The sequence below is a fragment of the Tachysurus vachellii genome, chromosome 10 (genome assembly GCF_030014155.1).
Source record: "Tachysurus vachellii isolate PV-2020 chromosome 10, HZAU_Pvac_v1, whole genome shotgun sequence".
Lineage (NCBI taxonomy): Eukaryota > Metazoa > Chordata > Actinopteri > Siluriformes > Bagridae > Tachysurus > Tachysurus vachellii.
The window spans coordinates 13,426,948-13,451,161 of NC_083469.1; the positions used below are offsets into that span (position 1 = coordinate 13,426,948).

The 24,214-nt window shown below is 38.9% G+C and overlaps 1 protein-coding gene across 7 annotated transcripts in view; it reads left to right on the forward strand.

The window, feature by feature from the left end:
• The window catches only part of kiaa0586 (KIAA0586 ortholog), an 82,726-nt gene extending 64,639 nt beyond the window's left edge, over positions 1–18,087 (forward strand). For 4 of the 7 annotated variants that reach the window (XM_060879617.1, XM_060879616.1, XM_060879618.1 and 1 more), the window contains exon 32: positions 3,307–3,992. In XM_060879617.1, the coding sequence (XP_060735600.1) occupies positions 3,307–3,434 (128 nt within the window). In that variant the 3' untranslated portion in view covers positions 3,435–3,992. Of the gene's footprint in view, positions 1–3,306; positions 3,994–17,671 lie in introns of those variants that run through there. The other 3 variants (XM_060879613.1, XM_060879615.1, XM_060879614.1) reach the window with 2 other exon arrangements.
• Positions 18,088–24,214: the final 6,127 nt, after the last annotated feature.

Sequence of the window (24,214 nt, forward strand, 5' to 3'; positions counted from 1 at the left end):
TCTGATGGGCAGTTTGGAAGCAGTGAGTACTTGTGTATGTGAATGTGTATAATTTGCACAGATGATTATAGCATGTTTTATAAAATTTGCATGGATACATTCCAACACACACACACACACACACACGTATGGCTTACTATTCACATGAGGGCTTTTATTGATATAATTAGTATTGCAGCTCATTAATTTCTACACATAATTCTAACCCTAACCTTTTAGCTCTTAAATACAAGCTGTAAGTTGTGTACACAAGGGACAACATGGTTCAACTGATTGCTGTTTTGTTGTTATGGAGCCAAAATATAGGCAAATTAAAAAGCAGCATCTTTTGCACCTTTGAGCAATAGATTCACTTTAGAGCCAGAGTCTGTGCCGTAGTGAAACAGGCCCATATTCATTAGAGGCACGCCTTTTCATGCCAGGAATGTGCATGCACACTGTTTACTGTGTGTACTCTCAATCCTTAAATAATTTAAAGCCAAATTGGTATGAACATGGCTATCATTTGAGCACAGTAATTATTATTTTATTAGATTTCTGTTCTTAAACTGTTCAGTCAGCTAAACCACCTACCTGCCAATCACTTAATCAATCATTCCCTTCTAAAGATAATTCAGTAATGCCTAGAAATAAAATACTGGGGATGTTAATATGAAGGACTGAACGCGACTGCCAAAAATGGACTGGACCTATAACCTGTTAAACATGCGTGCTTAGCTTGACTTGTGATCTGTTCACTTATAAATTCTTGGGAGCAGTTAAAAACTTACTGCAGCCAGCCAACATCACAGACATTTTGGCTTGTCTTTACAACTTTCTCATATTATGAAGCATGTGTAGAGCTTACGCTTCCTGGCAAACTTTTGGAGGAAGGACAAAAGTGCAATTCTTACTTCAGACTAAAGATGGCAGTGTGTTTGTGTGCTCGCATCTGTCATGCTGTTCTTTTGTCATAGTCCTAAGGTCAGTGGAGTCACTGTGGGGCAGATTGTCCACTCATAGATCAGATTCCACTGTGTGAGACCAGTCTGGGTTGTAGCTACTTGAGTCAACTTTTAGAAATCAGCTGTTGAAACAGACTGTGCCTCTGTGACTGCAGTGTTGGAGGCAGTCGGTATGAAGCAATCGAGAGGCCAAGGGAACAGATGTGAATAAATACTTGTCTTATATGTGGGGTGTGTGTGTGTGTGTGAGATTGATGGTAAAGTCCTGAATGTAGCTTCTTGTACTTAGGCAGGACCACTATACAGGTAGTGAGTTATGAGGCTTTTGCTTTATTAAAATACATCTCAGCTGTAGGCTCAAGTCCAAAATGTCCCCTTTCATTCATTTATTTTATCCTACATATTCTTTTTTTAAAACTTACTTCACAACATTCTGAATTCCCCTCTCCCCATCATCCCCTGTTCCTATCCTCCACCAGAACGACTTCCTCTGTTTCTTTAATGCTGGTTTATTCAGCAAAACCTCTCAGGGGTCTCATATTTAGCACTCCATTATGTACTTTCATTTTTCTGCATATTTATTTTTCTGGCATTACTGATGTTCATTTAATAGTGGTGGCACAGTTGCCATGACCAAAGCAGAAGGCTTTCTGAATGTCAAAGCTTCCTGTGTGTTGCTCTGGCGCTGAGGTTTTTTTCCTCCCTTTTCGTGTCATTGTAATTTGACGCACCAGTGAAAAGAGCAGGAAGACGAGGCTTCCACCTGCATTTCAATGCCTCCATTTATTTTTGAATTAACCCGGACGCTGTGCTGTTCTCCCTTTCCTCCAGTGTCATGTGAGAGTGAGGGAGCACTTGTTTGTACTAAAGCGAGTGTGAACGGGACACACAGTGCTATTGTTAGGCTTTTTATTAGGTTTCCACTCAATTATCCTAATGCTCTGGACAGGCAGCGAAGATAACCATGACCAGTGCTATATATAGCATCACAAGGGGCTTCACTATTATGTCGCTTCATTTGCATTATGTTTTCCGAATATTGTACGTTTGGGCATGTTTATCTGTTTTTGTTTACCGTTTTGTAAATAGCCTGATTCCTTTGCTAAATTATATGGCCCTGTTGCATACAGTAAATATACGGGTTTGATCTTGTTTAGTCACGCACCAAGTCCATGCAAAATCTTGTCTGACAATCAAGCCCTCTGTGCCAGCAATCAGCTCCTCTGCTTTTTCTACAGATGGGTCGATTGTGTTCTGTGAGAAAGACTACAGTGTGCTACCATGCGCTCGAATCAATGCAGACATGATTCGGCCAGTGTGTGCCCGTCACCCAGCTGCACTCTCAGATAGCTATCTCTCTATTTACCACTCGGAGAGCGGGAACGCATAGAATGGTCTCTCTGTTCAGCCGGCCTAGTTTAGTCAAAGACATGACATGGGGAGAAAAAGTAAATTAAATGTGCTTATATAATGAGGGTCTGGAGCTGGTAGACTGGGCATGATTATAGGATGGAGAAATCAGCTTTGTGTGCACAGGGTTAATAAATTAATATTAGCTTACAGCAATGTCAGACAGCAGATTTATGAAAATTATTGTTGTGTACCATTTCACATTTATTCCATTGGTAGTTACCTTATATAGGAAATTTGACAGGAATTTTACTGCTTGATTTTTCAGATGATTTGCATACACCCACTTGTATTGAAATGTAAAAATAAAATTTTATGGTCTGTAAATGGGAAATTGGGGCCCAAATAGGAATCAGAGGACACAAGGCTGCTCTGTGTGAAGTATTGAAATATGGACCTTGTGTGTGGAACAGGAAGGGAGGTGTACTGGTACAAACACACATGTATGTGCAGACAGATCCACAGTTACCTCTACTAGCCCATGCCGATTAAAAAGTTTTCAGTCATTTGTGCTGTGCAAGCTCTTTATTAATGCAAGCATTGGTGATAAGTGTGATGTATACTGTGTCACAGCAGTGCTGCTTATGCTGACACCGTCATTTATGCTCTAGTGCTTGGCCCCACTGTCACTTCTTCAGGCTCTTCACTGTTATAATGGCGTGACTAAAGCTGCCTTTATTTAAGCTTGATTTACATATGGTGAATTCCATTTGCTTTTTTGTTCCTAGATAATGTTTCGGATTTCATTATTTAGGTAAAATTATGCACATGTACATGTCACTAGCTGTGGCTTCAGGGTAGAGTTTTTGCATGTGCTTGAAATGTTCACTTCCTCTAAAAATGAAGCGAAATCTATTCAACATTTTGGCATGTCTTAAACCAGCCTGCCCTCTAACACTGAGATGGCTCTGTAGAAGAGTCATTTCTGAATATTTTTCCTCTGCACCAGCAGGGAGAAGACCCTCTCATGTTTCTTCGTCAGCAACAGTCCTGCACAAACAAAGGGGGCCAAAGCCCAAGCTGACACAGTGTCTCCCAGCACTAGGTTCTTCTCTTGGAGGTCCTTTTAAACAAAGATGAGAGAGGATTATTTACATAGTCCAAACTGGATGCCTGTCTTCTTAGGGCTGCTGGCCAATATTTAAATCCATTTTTGGTTTGTATACATGAATCTAGCAATGAAGCACTGTACTTTTGACTCAATACAGATTTATAGTCAAGTAACAAACTGTTGATCAGTATCACAAGCACTTTGTTACAGTGATTAAATGTCTAGTGTAATCTCTTAATTGAATCCATGCTTGAAAAGCTTGAAGTACAAACGTGGCATGTTCCCTTGTGCCGCATTTTGCAGAGAGCTGTTGACACTATTGGTGTATGTTTGTCAACGCTGCCTGGGCCCCTGGTGCTCTGCAGACAGGATGAGAAAAAGTCTAAAGTTAAATCTAGGATTGTACTGTGTTTTCCTATTAAAACAGGAAATAAAGGAACAATAATCAACCCCACCAGACAAAGTAAACAAAACCAATCCAAAGCTGGTCTTTCTGACAAACATTCATCCATTCCCCAATCAGCACCAGTATTTGGAATTTATAGGTCAAAACCTCTGCAATAACACAGAATAAACAATCCGGTTTTTGTCAGACTAAGCCTCATATTGCTTTCAAATCATAGAATTATTAAAAAAAAAAACATCATGGACATTTTATTGCCCAAATGTCATGAAATGTTTTCTTTGTTAATTGTTTTGACTCCAGATTGCTGCTTGCTCTCAAAGCCAGAGAAGCATGTCCACTGGATGCCATTCACTTAAAACAACAGAGAAAATGGCGAGAAAGGTTTTCTCATGCTAAACATAACAGTGGACAAACACAGGCTTATCTGGAATTACTGCTGACTGCTGTGTGTTGAGAAAATATTTTCTTTGGTCTGTTTTGGGAAATATCCATAGACATTAAAAATGTCAGGAACATCCAACCCCTTCGTTCTTAGATTTGGCCGCATGTCATGTTTTCTCCCCAGTGCAATTGTACATTGTGAATTTTCTGGAAAATGTAACTCTAGTGCTATCATATTGTATGTGTGTGTGTATATATATATATATATATATATATATATATATATATATATATATATATATATATATATATATATATATACAATATGATTTTTCTTTTAACAAATGATTAAAAATGGTGAGATAAGAATGTGCCTGGAGTTATAATTCCAGCATTATAATTATAATTTTAAGAGTTGTAATTAAAGCACTATGAAAGTGTTCGCCTTTATGCTGACCTATAAAGCCCATGGCATTACATGAAACAGCTAAACACTATTGTTCAAAATCACCCAAAGGCATGAAGTGATTAAATTCAACAATATAATAGACACCAAATATTTAGTAGCAGATGGTTAGGATCCATTTCTCAACTTGGGTTCTCAGTCTTTGCCCACACCTGTTAACTGTAACGCACTCTGAAAAAGAAGCGTGATCTTTTGGATTTTGTTTGTCATTCCATCTCTGTTGTAGACCAGCAGTGCCGTCTCCACAGATTATTATCTTAAATGCTTGTTTTGACAGGATGTTAAGTACCCTGTACACTGAGGTTTGACTGTGTGTGTGTGTGCGTGTGTGTGTGTGCGTGTGTGTGTGTGCGTGTCTGTGTGTGCGTGTGTGTGTGTGTGGCATGAAGCTTGGTCAAGTTCATGTTTATTATCACAGATGCTGTCACAGATGGTTACAGAGTGATTGCACACCTCACTTTAGTTTTTCAGGTCAGTAGCAGGACACTCTCCAGAGCGGTTTAGCCACTTCAGACTCTTCCGAAGGCTATGGGAGGGCCATGAGGTAGTAAAACTCTGGAATGCTGCTTTTGAGATGTTGAAAGAAAATCATAACATACCGTACTTGCAGAATATGTTTTATGAGGTGCAATATACACCAAACTCATCGTACTTTTTTTTTATAGTACCAAGCTGGTATTTGCTATTCGGGGAATGGCTTTAAAATTCTAACATACTCATGCTTCACATCAAGGTGGTTATGGGCATATGAGCATATATATATATGTCATCACTATATAGAGTTTTGTTGGCTGTGTGAATACTTGAACATGTTCCGTGAGAAAAGAATTAGAAAAGTTACACCAAATAAGACTAACAACTAAAGATAAATTTAAGGAAATATGTCATGGAAGGAAGGAGGTGCTGTCTCTGTCCTCTACTAATGCTTGTGTTATTTAACAGCTAGTTATTTACATTTAGATTTACATTTAGCAGATTATTTTGTCAAAAACGACCAGCAAAGTGACCTATCAAGCAGAAGACAATAGTACTGCTACCATACAAGAAGTGCACAGAGTAGAAGTGTAAATAGAGCTTGTGTATATTATTATTATTATTATTATTATTATTACTAAAGTGTTCACAGAAGAGGTGAGTCTTTAGCCATTTTTTTAAGATAATGCCGGATTCTGCTGTACGGCTTAAAGTTAGAAGTTCGATCTAAGGTTGAAACTACAAGTGCTGTTTTCAGTTGTGTTGATTTTAACAAGCCCAGTGCAGTCATTTGCTGTAAGATGAAGATCCGTGAGAAGCTGATGTCAGCCTGCCCAGCTGTAGTGCCCTGTCTCTTTCTGAACAGCTGCAGAGGGCTAAGAGCATGAAGACTCAAGCATCAGGCATTCAACATTACTCTTCCAGATCACATATATTTTGTTGTGTCTGTTAGGAATTCTGCACGTTTGATGTTTATATGCATGGCCCTCAGAGAGTTTAAGGCAAATTGCAACCACACTTGCTTACTTTAGCAGATCTACAAAAAAGTGAGAATTCCATTCCATCAAGTAAAAAGCATGTAATATTAATTGCCGAATCTTACATTATGCATTATTAATAAATGCAATCATTATTGCATTTTTTTTTATAGTTTAAAAGAGAGCTCCCATTTTTAATTTTGCATTTGTCTTCTTTGAGTCCATGCAGGATGATGTGCACCATTTTTCTTCAATCATAACATCAAGTAGTACTTAGTTATCAATCAGTGCATATGAATGGATGGATGTTTCTACCACTGGGGTGTATTATATTCATCATCTCGTCACTCTTTTTCTATCCTCTTTAAAGAGATGTCTCTGCTTTATTAGATATAGTGATAAGCCATATGAATGGCATATGGAAAGGAGGAAGGAGAGAGGGATATCCTCTGAAACTAATATGGTATTTGGAGTGTGAATGAGAGTTTGGATAGCCCTCACCCCGCCATCCTGAGTCCTCTTCATCCAGAGAGATGCATGGATTTATCCGTCGAACAGGAGGCTTTGATGTGCAGAGCCAGGCTGTCATGCTAAGCCACACGCCAGAAGGTCCTGGCTCTGCTGTCCCAGGTGGAGAAGTGCAGCTTTAATGGAAGCTCTCCTGTTACAGTCAGCCCTCGGTTGGAGAGGTTGTGCCCTGAGCTGTGTTTGAAGTTGAGCTGCGCTGAGACTAGAGACCTTCTGCCTACATATGTTGACAGATGTGCATCAAGCTTCCTGACAGCGCTGTTTTGGCTCTCTGAAGTTTTCTCTAAAAGGGAAAGTCACGGAATATATGAATTAATTATTGCTATATAGCGCTACAAAATAATGAAAATGATCAGATTTTTTTTGCATGGGACTGAAAACTCTGATATGAATTAAGAGAAAGCAAGGATTCTTTCAAGCATTTCATTCTTTGGCATAATAATTCAAAATAAATCACACTTAGATTTGAAATAAATATAGCACCACAGTGTTCAACCTAACAGACTGTATGAATAGGAAGCTTGTCATTTAAGTGGTGAAAGCTCACCCTGGCTATTTAACATTATCACAATCAGTTATGAAAGAATAAAACGTGTGTGTGTGTGTGTGTGTGTGTGTGTGTGAATTATTACACAATAATATAATAAGTGTTATTTTGTTCATGTCAGCGATTTGTCATCAAATATTACAAATATTACAAATATTAATATATTTATATATGATTAATATATAAATCTATTATTACTATTATTAATTATATATTAATAATAAAAACCGTGTCGTATGTTACAAACCATTTATAGTTACATTTCTTGTTGTAGAACACTTGTGACTGTTATAGCTTCCTTAACAGCCTCTTTTGTTCTTTCTTGAAATTAACACAGCTTTCACGTTACACAGCAACTAGAAATCACACACTCCTAACTCCCCATTACAAAGTCATCTGTCATTAAAACTGTCCCATGGCAGAAAGCTTTCCATAAAGCACTGAAACTGGCAGCTAATTCCGTAAACCATACAGAAAGTGTTATCATGTCAATGGTTATAGTTTTTTTCTTTTTCCATTTTTACTCAGTGTATTAGCAGCCTTCAGTTATGTAGAATGTGCGCCATATAAGGGTGTCTGAATGAACTGTTATAACAATTCATTTGGATTACAGGCTGGACTACTGTCACAAATATTCAGCACCTTCTGACCAGATTTAAGCAGCGCTGTCGTATTAGTGGAAACAACTGACATCCCAAATCCTAAAAAAGTTATTAAATATGGAGAACTAAATGTACCCTTTCTTTCTCATTCTTTTATTCCCCATCCTTCTCCAAAGTTCTACACTGTCATCATGCCTCTGTACATGTACTATACTTGCTGTAAACATGGCACAACATTAATTATTGGATCTGTAAATGCCTCTATTTAAAAAGTATATTAAATAATATATCAGATAAGGCAAGCTATTCTCTAGTGGTAGCCTGCGGTATTTCAATAGGCTGCCAACTATTACTATATTCCAAATATAATATTTTTAATGGTAAATGTGTAATTAAAGGCTAAAGTATTATTGGATGATCCACTGAGTAGATTAGCCCCCTTAGCCTATACCTGCGAAACTGTGTGTGTTAAACCTGTGCCATATGCTAGTGCAATAGATTTATTCTTCATTCTTGCACAGTGCAGAAGTGTGTTCAGAATTTTAGGCTAGTTTATATGAGAGAGGTGCATTTGTGGATAAAGGGAGTGAGGCCTCCTTACACTTAAACCAATGCTGTTTTTCTTTTGTCCCAAACAGCTCTGTTTCTCTCATTTCCCTCTCACCTCATCTGGTTTCTATCAGACCTTCACTCACTGCCAACTAATCTTCTCTATCACTCTCCCTCTCTCTCTCTCACATACACACACTCTCTCTCTCACATACACACACTCTCTCTCTCATGCACACACACACTCTCTCTCTCTCTCTCTCTCTCTCTCTCTCTCTCTCTCTCTCTCTCTCACATACACACACTCTCTCTCTCTCACATACACACACACACACTCTCTCTCTCATACACACACACACACTCTCTCTCTCTCTTTCTCTCTCTCTCACACACATATACACACACACACACCTCTCTCTTTCTCTCTCTCTCTTTCTCTCTATCTATCTATCTATCTATCTATCTATCTATCTATCTATCTATCTATCTATCTATCTATCTATCTCATTCTAGCATATACACACACATATTTGCTCTCTTATACACACTCTTTCTCTGTTCATCATAGACATTATTATAAATCTCTCTCCCTCTCTCTCTCCCTCCCCCTCACACACGCCCAGACAAAAAACACAGACTTTATTATTCTCTCTTTACACACACTGTTATTCTCTCACTCTTTCACCATCTTCCTCATGGTGTGGAACAGGCTTCGGCCCCGTCACAGCTCTGGCACAAGTCTAATTCTCCACAGCTCACACCAGCATCTTGAATCCATCAGCGTTGTCACATATGCCCAGCTCTTCAGCAAGCTACAGCCCCCTACTAGGAACCTCTACTGTAACTGTCCCTCCTCGCATCACTCTTTGGGCTTGTCTCGAGTTTTCTGGATTTGACATTACCTCTAGTAGGTTTTTCAGTAAGCATTTGTGAGAATACAGAAGTTGTACATATGAAAGCCTGAATGGTTATTACAGATATGTGAAATCTAGTGGAAAAAGGATTGGCTGCACATGTGAACGCATCTTGTTTCTGGCTCTACCGTATTAGCCAGGCCATTTTAAAGACTATTTTTTTCTGTTCCCTTTGTCTGTATATCTATTACACCCATTTCTACTTGTGTTTCTCATTGTTTGTATTTTTTATTTTTAAAACGTTAATAATGATGAACAAGTGTCAATGTCAAATGCACCCCTCATCTTCTTTTGATAATAGTCTAAATAATAGTCTAACCTTCTGAATATATTGGATCATTGCATCAGTAGACTTCATTGAGATTTTATCATAGGTAATTAAATAGCTTTGAACACTGAGGCTAAAATGGGTTCTTGCCCTGAGTTGATAGTGTAGCATCTGGCTCATAATTAGATTTAGTCTTTACAAGGGATGAAATAACTGTATGCTGAATGAACCATTGGTTGATTGGGGCATTTTAATGCATCTGCTGCAGCACCCAACCTCATCATGCTTGTATAATATATTTTTAGCCTTGTGAATATCACTTCTTCTGTTAAAAAAGTCCACTGAATGCTTCTCAGTGCTGTTTTTAGAGGATATATACTAACTGTGGACTAAATGTCTGACCCATGCGTTTCTGTTCTAAGGATTATACTTGCATATTCTAACGGTCCCCACCTTCTTTTCTAAACATTATTAAACAACAACTTGGTCCTATACCATTTCACACTGAATGCACAATACTATTTTTACATTAATAATTGCACAAAAATGTATCAGTCAGAAGCAAATACCTGGCATATTGCTCGATGCTAAATATTTCTCTCCTTCCCATTCCTCCCCATGGCTAATAATTAGAGCTCCATGAACAGATGCACCCCTATTCACAGATGGTTGAGATGCTGGGCAGGTTGCCCATGGATCCTCATTTCCATCTCTCCTCTCAACTGATTATAGCTTATACATATTCCCAGTCATACCTGAGGTACACTCATTACAGGACAAAGTCATTGAATGCTACGGAAAGAATCATCAGAAATAGCTAAAAGATGCTATTCACCATTTAGAATTTCATTGACATATTTGTGTTTTTCTGTCAGAATTGAATAACATCTCATTTATAAATGTATTATAAACAAATAGGTTTTGGCTAAAGACGATTATAAAAGTTACATGAAATCTGTGATGTTTAATTGAAAGTGGTGAAAAGAGATTAAACAAGATTCTGTGTGGTCTGATCATAATTATGATCGGTCCCCCAGCAGTTTGTCCAGTTTCTCACAAGCAGAATTATTTTAAGTCGTTTTCTTCTTCCTGTCTCCAAACAGTCTTTCACAGTGCACAATAAAAACACATTGGGATTTTTGTCTGAAGTGGTGGTGTTTATAGAATGTAATTCAGTTTTGGGTTTAGCATTGTTCCTGGTTTGGTGGTGTTCTTCAAAGCAGACTATGACCTTTTGCTAAATGGCTTATTAATATGGATTATTTATTGCTTTAAAGTATATTTCTCAAAAGTTGCTTTGTGCCTCATTTTAGGCCCTCACTTGATTTCAGATTCATTTCACCTTTGGGTTTGACCTTATTGAAATTGCTCTGTGTGAAATCTTTCTTTTTTTGCTCCATCTTTTCTGAAGCCTGGTCTCTGAAGGTCCCTCAGATCCTCTTGGGATACACAACCCACTTCTCTAAAAATAACCATTAGTACAAAGCGGTGGGTTACAGCAGTGCTCGGTGAGTGGCCCCATTTTGGCATGTTACTCTATAAGAACTGATTGATTTCACTTCTGCTAAATGCATTGGACTGCCTATTAAAAAAGGCATGCTGAGTATTAAGGGTGGAAGGTTTTATATTTGAATATCCTGTTACGCTATGTTGCCAAAACTATAGCTCACAAGCCTTTAACTGCAGAGTTTGGTTTTCCCTTGAGAGACTAGGTAGATGTATGAGAGTTACAACAGATAAATGATGCCACTATATAAGTCTGCTGCTCAGGCTAGGCTTATTTTGTCTGCTCAAGTAATATCTTTCAAAATATCAGTCAGCAAATCCATGCATAGGGAATTTCAATGTCTTTTCCAGACTCTGACTTGTAAGAAGTATTGGGACATGGCTTGTGCTCTCCAGAAATAGTATGACTGACCTTTGAAGAGACACTGACACTACCTGTCTCATAGAGGGCCCTTTTTAAACAAGCCACCCCTCCCTCATGATGAAGATGGATAAGATTTCTTCCTTCACTGTCTCTGACCCTAAGCAATGGCCTGGCTAACCCTCTCCACCTCCACTCCTTGACCTCGTTTTACGAGGGCATGGCCTCGGCCACTGAGCCCTCCACGTGGTAGTTCTGGTCCTTCACGCATGGTTTGCACTCTATCTGAAGCCAACACTACATACATCCTTCTTGTCCATCTCCAGATAAAGGGATCTTTGAGGGACACTTTCCCATTCATGACACTCTCCGTATGGTTGTGAGCTCATGTAAAGAGAAGTGAAGGGGTGGATGAAAGCACTCTTTGGCTAAATGCAAATCATGTTTACACCTCATGCTGGAGTTTTCCACTCACACAGCTGCCTTTCCCTAATACCTCTATCAGTGAGTTCTAGAGGACAGAAGGGACTTTCCACAAAATTCTGGTGCTGAACTAAATGTAAGCCCCTCTCCCTCTAACCTAGTGCAGCCTCTTTCCTCTCCGGGGAGCTGGGTGGGGTTGTGTGGCCATATATCGAAAGGTCATGACCCCTGACTTTCAATTAACGCTCTTGTTATTGTGACCCCTCTATAGTTTCAGAGGTAGAACCTGGTTAAAAAGAAGTGGTGGTTATTTTGCAACACAATGGCTCAATAAGAGCTCCATACAGTTTTGCCCATCAGTGATGTAAACAAGCAAGGAGAATAGGATTAGTTTAGTGAGACATTAAGATCTTTGATTGACTTAATCTGTCTTTAGGGGTTAGGTGAGTTTGATCGGTTCACAGTACTCTAGGTATGACCTGACTCTTTCCTTCTCTCCCTGTTCCACCATACTGTTCCACCATTGCTCCTACCTCTCATATTAGATGCTGGTCTTGGACTACTAAGTAGGTGCAATACATTTGCATTTACCATTGCTCAGGTAGAGGCCTTCAGAAAAAACTTCAAGTTTTTCCAAATAGTTTTCCGATGGTTTTTCAACAAAATTCAATTCCAAATGAGGTGTTCAAGATAATATATTGTTGAGGCCCATATCACATGTTCACTTACAGTTTAAACTTCGATATATTCTGCATGTTCTTGCACTCTATCTTCTTACCATGCTGTAATCTCTGGGTAAATACGCTGAGCCAAAGCACTGTTAAATCAATTTGAACCAGATTGAATTCTTTTAGACAGCTAACGAATTGGTCACTTCTTGTGGAGTATCAACATCCAATGTATTGTTACCTGTCTGGTCAAGCAGCAGCTCTATGCTTTGTCCCTGTAGACTGCACTACCTCTTTCACTGCCCACAATCTGCTTTCCATATTAGAGCTTTCTGTTCATCTGTATGTTGCTCCAATACAATACCTATAATACCTCCAGTATAAGTAGAAAGCAGAAGCATGGTCTTTGCCCACTGAATCCATCATGTTTCATGATTGTAGGGAGTTTAAATGAAGTTCAAGACAAATTCTTGTATGCTCTAGTCTCTTGAGTTGAGTTTACAGATATGTTTTGATGTTGGCTTGCAGTAGGAAGAGTGTAAATTTGAGCAGGTCTCTCTGTTGCATAGCTACTTATGCCTTTAGGGAAGGTGATAGGTGTGTGTGTGATTTGTGACTTTCTATGCTAAGCTTTGGCCTGTATTTTTCACCTTGTGCTTTGGAACTCTGGAACAGGAAATAAAGATTCCTCCTGAGATACCTTTTTGGAGCAAACCTCAAAACTGATATTTTACAAAGAAACTTTGTGTTTGGTGCCAATTTTTAACCACTTTGTGCTCTGCTTAATGTTTTAACTCAGTAAGTTAGTGTGTTTATCCCATGTCTGTTTATCTTTTTCTCAGAATTAAATGACACAGCTGTCTGCATTGCGGACATGGATAAAGGTATTCTGTAAATAGTTTGGTATGTCCTGATTGTTTTCACATGTTTTTCCAGCAAAAGTCATTCTTGTAGTGACTTCATTCTCATTTTTATTGTTTTTGCATAGCACAGCGCCTGTCGTCATTTACTGTTCTCTCAGCTTTGAGCTCTGGTTAAAACAACAACAAAAAGGGTCCACCAAACACTACCTAAAGAGGAACGTTCCACAGGCTTTAACTCTAAACGTGCACTAAACAGTCTTATGCCACAATCCCACACACACTTGCGCTCCCACCCTAGAAGCTGGAAAAGAAAGGAGGAGAAAGAAGAGCAGAGTGTGAGGGGGGGGGGGGGGAGTGAGAGTGGGGGTAGACTCATCTGTCAGCGCTGAAAGCTTGGAACAGGGTGGAGAACATGCTTAAGTGTTTGCAGGTGTCTTTAGAGAGAATACTATGGAAAGCTTCACAGAAAGCTTATGTGTCTTATCAGATATTAAACACACTTGCAGGATTGAATCAGACCTTTCTCGTACTCTACCACTTTGAAACATGTCCAGCTGTTGCTGATGTCTTTCATTCTTTGTCTTCTTTTATTCTTGGTGTTGCACCTGGAATTTCTCACCTCAAGGTCATCCAGTAGTTGGACAATTTGACCTGCGTTATCTTTTCTTTTTATCCAAAGCGTGACTTTTAAAAGTTATGCTGACAGACGAGAAATTCTCACCACCTGGCCTTTTGAATGAAACCTCAGTACCAGCTTCTCTGTCCATTTTGGCATATATAATTCTGTTTGTTTGAATTCTGGAGAAAAATAGAGGTGTGTAAATTGCTCATGAATATCTTTGAGATACGAGTAAAAATTGTGAGCAGCTTTTCATGTCAACAGGTGTATGATCAGGAAAGGGATAGAATGACTCGACCTCTGAAATAAACAAATGCACACAGACATGCCTTGTAAATACTGATAACATTTTTTGAAAGTTGATCTTTTGATATCTGCAGCACATCTTTTTCTATATTCATTATTGTCTGGCTCTGCTGTTTGATGCAAAGTGGGTGCAGCACCGATCTATTTTTGATTTAAAGGAATGGCATGTCGTATCCTCGATCTAAATCCTGACCAGTTTCAAACAGAGCGCTGGCATACATTAGACTATATTTGCACAGCCACTTCAAAGACAACCTTGAGATTCCTAATAGCAGTAAAAGTATGGGAATCAATTTAACACTGCACTTACCATCTATTTTCTGTGAAGAAGCATTTTCATATCTCTAGGAGAAAGTCTATCATAATAACTGCTTGTATACAGCATATGAGGACAAACAGGAAGCCTATGTCCCAGCTATATAACTTCTTAAGATGCAAGGCATCTCATCCACTTGTTCAGCATGATGGGGGACAACCATGGTTTCGACTTGGTTGCCCCCCCAGGTCCTGGACATTATGCAGCCCTTATAGTTAAGAGTCTGGATACCATCTTCACACCTGAAGTTAATAGTAGTTAAAGGACCCAAAAATACAGGCAACAAAATACTCAAGTAAAGCTAAGGTTTTAGGATACCATGACATGAAGAGGGCTGTTTCTTTTTCATCGCACAGCATGGACTGTGATGATTAATTGTGGTCTGTAAAGATCTATAATGATTAGTTGCAGTTTTATCTGTTCGTAGTTTACATAAAATTTGTATACATGTAATTCCTTTCTCCACAAAAGGTTCACAACTGGGTGAACATCTGGCCTATTGTTCCAAATGGAAGTTTACAGAATAGCTGCTTCTAGAGTTAGTTTAAAAGAAAAATGGAAACAAATGTTTCTCAGTTTTAGCATGACTTCAAAACACACTCATAAGCACATTCCTAATTAGAAAAGCAGAGAGCCCATCTTAGAATTATTAAAGTGTCTGGTCTCTTCCTCGGCCGAGGACGCCCCGTTCTCAGCAGTGTCTGTCTGCTTGCTTTACTCTGAATGTCTTTGCTGTGCTGTTCAGTTCCTTCCGCACAGCTGTGAATATTTGCTAAGGCCCACATAGAAAGTGAAATCATTGCCTTTGCACTCAGACTTCAAACACTTGGCAGGCCACTGGGCGTCACGGCGGTCTCGAGAGGAGCCGCAAAAAGGCCAGAGCTAGCTGAAGAGGTGAGCAGCTGCCTGGGAAGAGACTCCTCTTTGAAGCAGTGATACTGGGAAATCTTTTCAAACAATAAGCTTCCTCTCCCTCCTTCATTCCATTATATGATAGTCTCTATAATGGAGCTATAAAGGTATCTTTAGAAACATATTTATGCCTATTTTATTGAATGCTAGTTAATGCTCCCTGTCACCATTATCAAGCCGATTTGGATCTGAAGAGCTGAAGGCTGTTTTCATCTATTTCAATCTTCAAAGAGTTCTGATTTCACCAGTCCAACACCCACTCACTCTATCCTTCTTACTCATAAGCACACACACACACACACACACACACACACACACAGCGTTTCCCACTCTCACCTTCACCCTGAGGTGCTGTAGTCACATTAGATATTGTTGTTTATTGCCCCAGTATATTCATTTACGAAATAGGCCTGAACTTTGTAAATCTGCTCCTTGCAAACAGGTCTGTGTGTAGCTCATGGCTGGTGGACTGTGTTTCCTGGAGGCCTTACTCTCTTCTGAACCATCTGCCAATACCATTTCTCACACTCCCTCCTTGTTTATATCAAAGACATAGATCTGGAATTACGTTGGTTTCAGCTTTTAAACATTTCTGAAGTCTTTGCCATGCTGTCTGGGTATAGTTACCGTGTTTGCCATTTTAACGTCTTTATACAGTATGAAGTTTTTCCTATTAATCCCTCTAGATCTCTTTTTATCTATGTAGTATTTAATATCGCTTGACTAGATGACATCTCTGACCAATTTCAGAACTCACCCTGACTTGAACCAAATGCAGAGCACCAACCAGATATTTTGTGGTTTGCTGGCCGCATTATTTATTTGTTTGTTTGTTTGTTTGTTTGTTTGTTTGTTTATTTTTGCGTGCAAGCAAAAAAAAAGGTGTCAGAGATCTGCTATGCATAAGTATGATATATCCTGGATAACAGAGCTGAGGAACACAAACATGTCATGCTGAATACACTTCACAAAAATATTCATGCTTATCAGTGTTTTATTTATCAGTGTGCTCCCTGAACTTCATCATTACTATTTTTTATACATGCTTGCAAAATTGTCTTTACATTCATTATGCTTTCTTTATTTCCTAATCATCCAATAAATTAATTATTTTTACAAGAATAATTCCAGCTCTAACCATTTCCTCTTGCTTCCCTGCCAGTGTTTTCTGGTTGGCAAAATCTGTGCTGTCTCAAACTGAATTGCAATATGCTCAGTGCACAAGATCTAATGAGTGAGAATTAACTTAAATTAAATTTAATGTATTCGACACCTTATTAGATCATCTAATTTTAGGCATCTTGTGTGGATTGTCTCATACTTCTAAAACATCAACAAGGAGTCTTTTAAAAGCATGTTGATATGTTAAAGGGGACTTTTCTGGCCTGTAAAACACTCAACAGCTGTCACCATGTAACAGCCTCTACCACATCAGAGCTGATTTCAGACACTGGATTCTGTCTGCAGTCACACGGCTCACTCTCTTTTCATACTGGCTTCAACTGTTGCTGTGCCATTCGTATACGCTTTACTGATCAGGCTAAGTGCCTGCGTGGCCTCCAGGTCATGCCTCCTCCACACAAATGATGTCTGTTTGTTTAGCCTCTTGAAAGAGTTGTTTTACAGCTTGTATAGCAGTGGTGGAAAGATGAGCAGGTGCCATAAACAGCCATAAACGTTGTTTGTGTAGTAAAACAAATATCTAAAAATTGGGCTAATACAAATTCGTGGTCAAACCTGAGGAACGACACAAACGTAATATGATGAATTGTGATAAACCAGTTTAATCCATCAACCCTATCATTTAAGCTTGGCTTTCTCAATATTACTTATTTATTCATCATTCATTCATTCCTTCATCTTTAGTAACTGCTTTATGCCGCTCAAGGTCATAGTGGATCTGGAGCCTTTCAAGAACACTGCATAAAAGGCAAAAATAAAGCTTTTGTATAATGGCACTCAATCTCTGGCACCCAATAAGGCAATTTAGGGAATTAGTTGTCTTTGCTGGCATGTTTTTTGTGAGTTGGGGGGAAACCAGCATGGACACAGGGAGGATACATGAAATTCCAAATACAGTAAATTGAGTTCAGTATTGAACTGGTGACCCTCACACTGCTCTGATATTGTACACACTTTGAGATACATTATGAATTAACTTTTTCCATTTTATCTTACAGGAGCTGAAGGCACTCAACAAACAGGAGGAGACCAAAGGGACAGTCAGTCTCCTACTATCAGCACTATCGAAGGCGATTCAGACTCATTCAGCGACATGTTCTAGCACCTGTGGAGATATTTCTGTCTGATCTCCTGCAGGTCTCAGTGGGCAGGAGCCCAGCTTTATCTGAGTGGAGTTGTGGGACCAGGGTGAATTATTTACAACTGTGCCTTGTCAAAGGATGAAATTATCTTGTGGTGAGAGTGTTGTGCTAAATGTTTCATGGCACTACACTTGCCATAACAAGATCTGCCTGAACATGTGATCCTGTGCTATTCAGGTGGTTTTAATTGTGTGAAAAGGAAAATCTGCTTATTGGTTACTCATATGCAGTTTTACACTTTCAAACCAATAAATATTTTATACTAAACATCACTGGTTGTTTAGCATCTGTTTCACTGACATTGTCGTATTTTTCCACTCACGTTCACTCTTAATTTAACATCACTACATTTTCCAGAAATGTTTATTTCAGTTCAAAAGTTTGTGTTGGCTCTCAAACACGTGGCTACATGGCATGTACCCTATTGTGGTAATGGCTGTGCAGAACATTACATTACGTGACTGGGTTGCACCTCATTACTGCCAGGCTATTATTATTCTAGAAAAAGGAGTACAGTTTATCAGATGTTGCTTTGCAGCCTGCTGCAGTGATGATGCTCGTCTAATGAGCATCCTGTTTACTTTCCAGCAGCTCAGCCAAAATAAAGAACCCCTTAAGTCTTCACCAGCAAACTCAACAACATTGGCAATTTAGGCATTACTGAGTGGAGTTTCTAACTATGGGTGTGAATTTGTCCATATAGAATCATATCTCTGTGATAAAGGCTTTTTTCTGACCAAATATTTAATATAATTTTGTTCTACAACCTACTAATTTTTTCCTGTTAATAATGAAGTACATAATAAAGGAACATTTTCCTGCTTATTCCAGGTTTCATGAAGGAAAGAGGGTGATACCCTGCCATGGTCTTTACTGTGAGACCCTGTGGGAATGAGTTTGTTTTTTTTAACAGCTTTGCTGCAGCCTCCAGTGTGATAAAAGGAGAAGATCTGGTGAGACAGGAAGTGACAGGCCTGGAAATACGCGTATACATTTGGTAAAGTGAGACTTGCCAGTTCTCCACAAACCACTATAAACTTTCTTATTGTCAACATGCTTTATTTACAAAATCAATAAAATGTGTTTGTGGTACTGATGTCTTTTTACTTTAACTTACATAGAGAGAAATTCTATACGACACTGAGCAGCTTGGGTCTGATTTAAGAAAAACGTCTTAGTATAAAACATATTTAATTGATATTTTCTGGATCTCTGATTGTAATTCTGCTCATATACTCTGTTAAAGGATTATTAAGTGTTCTTTCATAGGACTGGTATTTGATGAGTGCTGCATTAAAGCCAAAATACTAAAGAATCAGCCTTCTGACGAAAAGCCAACCTTGTTCTGTTTGATTGGATTATAATGAGTGAGCAGTGATGGAGCGGGCCGGATCAGGCTGATCTACAGACGAGACTCAGCCACTTTTAAAAACCCCAGTGCTGGCCTGATATCACACACACTCTCTTAAATGTTTTCTAAAGACTAGGTTATGAGCCAAGAGTGCAGTCAGTTCATATCCACCCCTCCTCCTATAGCTCTCTCCAAAAAACCCCTTTCAGTTCCAGTTAGCCAGCTGTTTATCAAAGCCAGATGTGTCAGGCAGGAAGCTGGCGGAAATCGAGCGTGACATTGACCACTCTTCTCTTGCACGATGGAACACTGGGAAGACACCAAAAAAAGACTTCACCTCTCTGTTGCTCTCAGACAGCTTGGCCTCTCAAACCCTGGGGAGTTGGCCACAGACTTTTAGATCCATGAAGACTACAGCTAGCATAGAAGCCTGGAGTGAGCTACAACAAGGATGTCAGAGTAGGATGTCCTTCAAATGAACCTTTTTTTCATAGTAGAAATTGAGCAATTTTCATTTAATCAGACCGAAGGCAAGTGAATCAGGGTTATAGTGAGGCTGTGTAAATCTTTGCATTTTTATATTACTTCATCAAGACTGAAGCAGTCAGTGCTGTGCGAGTGCAAAATTAATGAGCAGATAGCCATCTACTGAATATATGTTAAGGTTTCAGATTTGCAGAGTGGAACGGTGAATGAGATGTTTTGGTAATATGCTAATGTCGCAGAATAAATATTGGAAAATAAATTAAAGGCCACCATTCATTAAAAACTTGTGTGTGTGTGTGTGTGTGTTGCATGTCTATCTGAAGAGTGAATGTTTAATTGATGCTGAAGCACCTGTTTGTCATCCATATGTATGACAGCGGCACCAAGGGTTCATGAATAAATGATCTATAAGCACAGATGCTTTAAAACTGTGAGAATTAAAATTAGTGTAGACCACACCAACAGCGTTTAAAATTGGCCAGAATTCTTCCTTAGGTAAATCTTGTTTTCTCCTTAGGCAGTTAACCTTAAACCATAGAGCAGGATACAATGAAGCAAAGATGGGGAAGAGTAATGATGCATTGTCTAGAGATAAAAAGCAATATGTCTGTCACATAATTGTGGGAGTGGCAAAAGATAAATAGCTTTCTTAAAGGATTTTGGGGCAGTTGTGCAAGCCTTTGAATCTGTTCCAGCTACTGGACCCAAAAGCTTTGATGAATGAGAGCCGTTTGCACAAAGCAGTGATAAATAAGAGCAGTTACTCTTCAGCAGGATGTGAGTACTCAGGCGCTCTGCCCATGACTTTGGAAGAGTTTAGTGTCTTTTGTGCACTTTTCTAGCAACAAACTTAGAAAACTGAAGGATTAAATGTGAATGGAACTTCTTTTTTTTTTGAACACAGAGCATTTTTTTGCACAGAAAATCATCAAGGTTTCATCAAGGTTTGCACAGAAAATCATCAAAGTATCCTCTACTGAAAGTCCTTAGAGTTTTGTGTGAAGCCTTTGATTGTACAAAAAAACAGTGCGTTTTAACCAATGGTTAGTTATCTGCCACGTCAGTCGACTGGCTCTTTTTCTAAAAATTAGTTTTTGACCGCGTTTACTGATGAAACAAACCAGATCCTTCTGCTTTGCCAGTAATTTCCTTTCATTAAGCCTGAGATTTTCACCTGTTTAGAGAATCTTTCATTATAATTACTTCCTGACATGCCAGGCTCATCTCCAAATCCTTCATTCCCCCAATATTATTCCCCATGGGGGCATTAATAATGAGTTCCCTATGCCAATTAGAGATTTATATGAAATGGCATCTTTTAATTAATCATCTCGAAACAGTTGTGCACCGCTTTTAAGGAGTCTCAACACCATGGGGGGATATGAGCATGTATTTAATGAGACTATTAAAGTTTCAGTTGGATGTGAGAGTTTGTTTGGATGCACATGCCAGATTTGATCTCCATGCTTGGACGGTGCAGTTTCAACCTTGTTAATTGATGCTTGGGAGACATCTGATTATCTGCCTTGGTTTTTTAAGGGAGTCTCGTTGGAGATGTGAGCAGTAGGGGAGGAAATAAACTGGCCAGGAGCCAGTCTATATTAAGTGCTGTGTTCCGCATTAAGACTCAGAATGTCAAGAACACGATTCCTTATTTTCTCAAATGATAGGCATCCTTCTTTGTGTAATGTTAAATCCAATCTTTCAGTGTTCTGTATTTGTGCAGTACAACTTTCCCTGGTTGTTGTGACATTAATGAAGCTCAGACTCTTGGGTTCCTATTGCTTCTCCTCTCCTGGATAGACACTGATAGAGACATTCATGTCTCCACAACTGTCTCTTGCAGCATGTGAGAGCAGAATGGAATTGAGTGAGATTATACAGTAGACATTCTACTGTTGACATTAATGGTCATGACCTTAGATTGGAAAGGGTTCAAGATAATGCCAGGGAGTTAAGTGAAGAAATAAAACAGAATGAGAGAGAGAGTGCAGTTCTAACTGTGGAGAATGTGTGCTGTTTTCATGTAGATGACTTGCTGTAATAGTATGCATCTAGTCTGTCTTATCTATTATCTAGTCACCAGTGCTGTAAAAACAGGGAAGTTTCACATACAAATGTATTCCAACTGGCGTTGCAAACCTTTGGGGAGTTGGAGGTCAGATGTGATTTAGAAAAACTGTCAGTTTTTCCTTCCATCACTGACTTAAAAATGCAGACATTTCCAGTCAAATGACATTGAAGTGTTTCTGGAAATGCAGCTACTGTCCTTGTAAGGCACATCCAGCATTTCAATTGTAATGCATTCTCTCAAGTGTAACAACAGCATTTTTAGTCTCTTGTTTCCTGCCATAGGTAGACAAAAGCAGCTGTCTTGAGATGTCTATTTTGAGAGGATTCAGTGACCCTCAGCGAGCTCCACAGTCAAAAGGCAGGCATGCTGAGAGGAGAGGAAGTAAGACCGTTTTTATTCTCCACCCCATACACACACCAACACAGACACACAGCTGTTTCAGCAGCTGGACACACATAAAGAGAAAAAGAGAGAGAGAGAGAGTGCTAGATGTGGCCTCCGCTCACACAATGACCCTTTATATGATCTGATTTAGACTTTTACTACAACCTCAAGCCTGGTGATGATGGATGGGCTTAAACAGGAAAGAAAAGGTGTAATGCACACCATACACTTCACACTTCACACTGAAGCAACTGTGGTCTCTGTATAATGACCCAATTATTGATATGCTGCGTGAAATATAACCATGTGAAAAGAAAAGTATTAAATACACACCTAAAAGTCAGTATATTTTGTGTACATTGCTGACAGTTTACATGTAGGTAGATAGTGGTGGAGCTGTTCTGTATGTGGAGAACTTATTACTCATTCAGAGGAGTCTATATATGCAGGTGGGAAGTTTAAAGGGCAGAACACAGTCATGAATAATGGGAGTGAATACACACCCACACAAAGAATGAAAAAAACTGTTAATGTAATCCTTAAACACAAGGGAACTGAAAAGAGGAGTCGAATGGATGTTTTGCTTCCAGTGACCCGAATCAGACAATGTTGTTAAGCTTTGCTGCAGGCTTTATACCTCGTCTGGACGGATCAACTAAAGCTTTAATCACCACAGAGCTCAGACTGTGAATGCTGGATGTTAATTATCTTGCATTGTTTTCTGTGCTTATAGCTTGCTGATGCAAATTTGGTTACAATTAAGGCAAGGACAAACCATCCTCAAAAAAAAAATTCTTTATTGTGGTCTGTCACTGACGCAATAAGAAATGCTGGTCTGGATTGAAAATAGCATTGATGTCAAACAGAGCTTGCTTAATCCAAGTGTCTGCATCTGACAGCTTTTCAAATCTCTATGCAAATGCATTGTTACAAGTCTTAGTTACTGAAATACATTTTAAACATTGTATTGTGGCATTTTGAACAAAATATTCAGGTGGACATTGATTGCATTGATACAAAAATGAGCAGTAATGTATAGTGCAGCATGGATCCTGGACAGAATTTAAGTGCTTTCTAGGGAGACAATGCTCCTCTCTCACTCCCACTTCCCTTTGGTGACTGTCCAACGTAGCACAAAAAGTATATTCTCTAGGTAGAATTGAAATATTTTCTATCCTCCTTTTTTCCTTGCTTCTTCTTGAGAACAGTACTTGTGCTATTTTGGGTGATTGCTCTCAGTAATGGTTTTCCAACTGTCTTAATACTTTCACGGTACATGGAACGGTTGTCATGCTTCCTAAACAATGGCAGTGTAAAACTTACAGATTTACAGACTAAAAATTGGACATACTTGGTGATCGTTCAAAATAGCATGGTTTCAAACCCAAACTCTGTGAAATATCCATAGTGTATTGTGGTAAGCCTACTCGAAACCTCATTAAACTTTAAATGTATATTGACTGCTTTATATCCATCAGGGTTATTTGTGGTGGTTGTGGTGGTGGTGTTATAAAACCTGGAGAATTTTAACATTATTGTGCTAATGCTTCTCAAGCTGAATTGATGATAAAGCCAGAGGACAGGAAAATGTAAAGGCGCCCCAAAACAATCTATGAGGAAATCAACAATATTTTAAAATTCACATTTTAAAATTGAATAAAGTTTATAGAGGGAAAATATGTTTTGCTTTTTCTCTCCATGACCTTGTTGGTTTTCTTAGGGTTCTGGGGCTACTGTGTGCATGTGTATGTATCCTTCCATGGAGTGTCAGTCCCACATATCACCTGGAATAAGCTCTGAATTTGCTACAAATCAGTACTGAAGATGAATAAATGTCCCATATGTAAGTTGGTGCAGTAATGAAAAGAGTCAACACCACCATATTATGATCCAACACTGATTGCCCACACATTAGCAACTCCATGTGCGTAATCTCTGGATGTATATTATTTAAATATGGTAGTTTGGAAGCAACAGTCAAAAGAGACTCCACAACTTTACCGAAGCCTTGTGTTAATATTACATTGGGCAGGGAGAGAAAGGCAGGGAAACCGCATGGTTTTTTTAACTTACATCAAATCTTTAAACAGTTAAGCCCTAATGG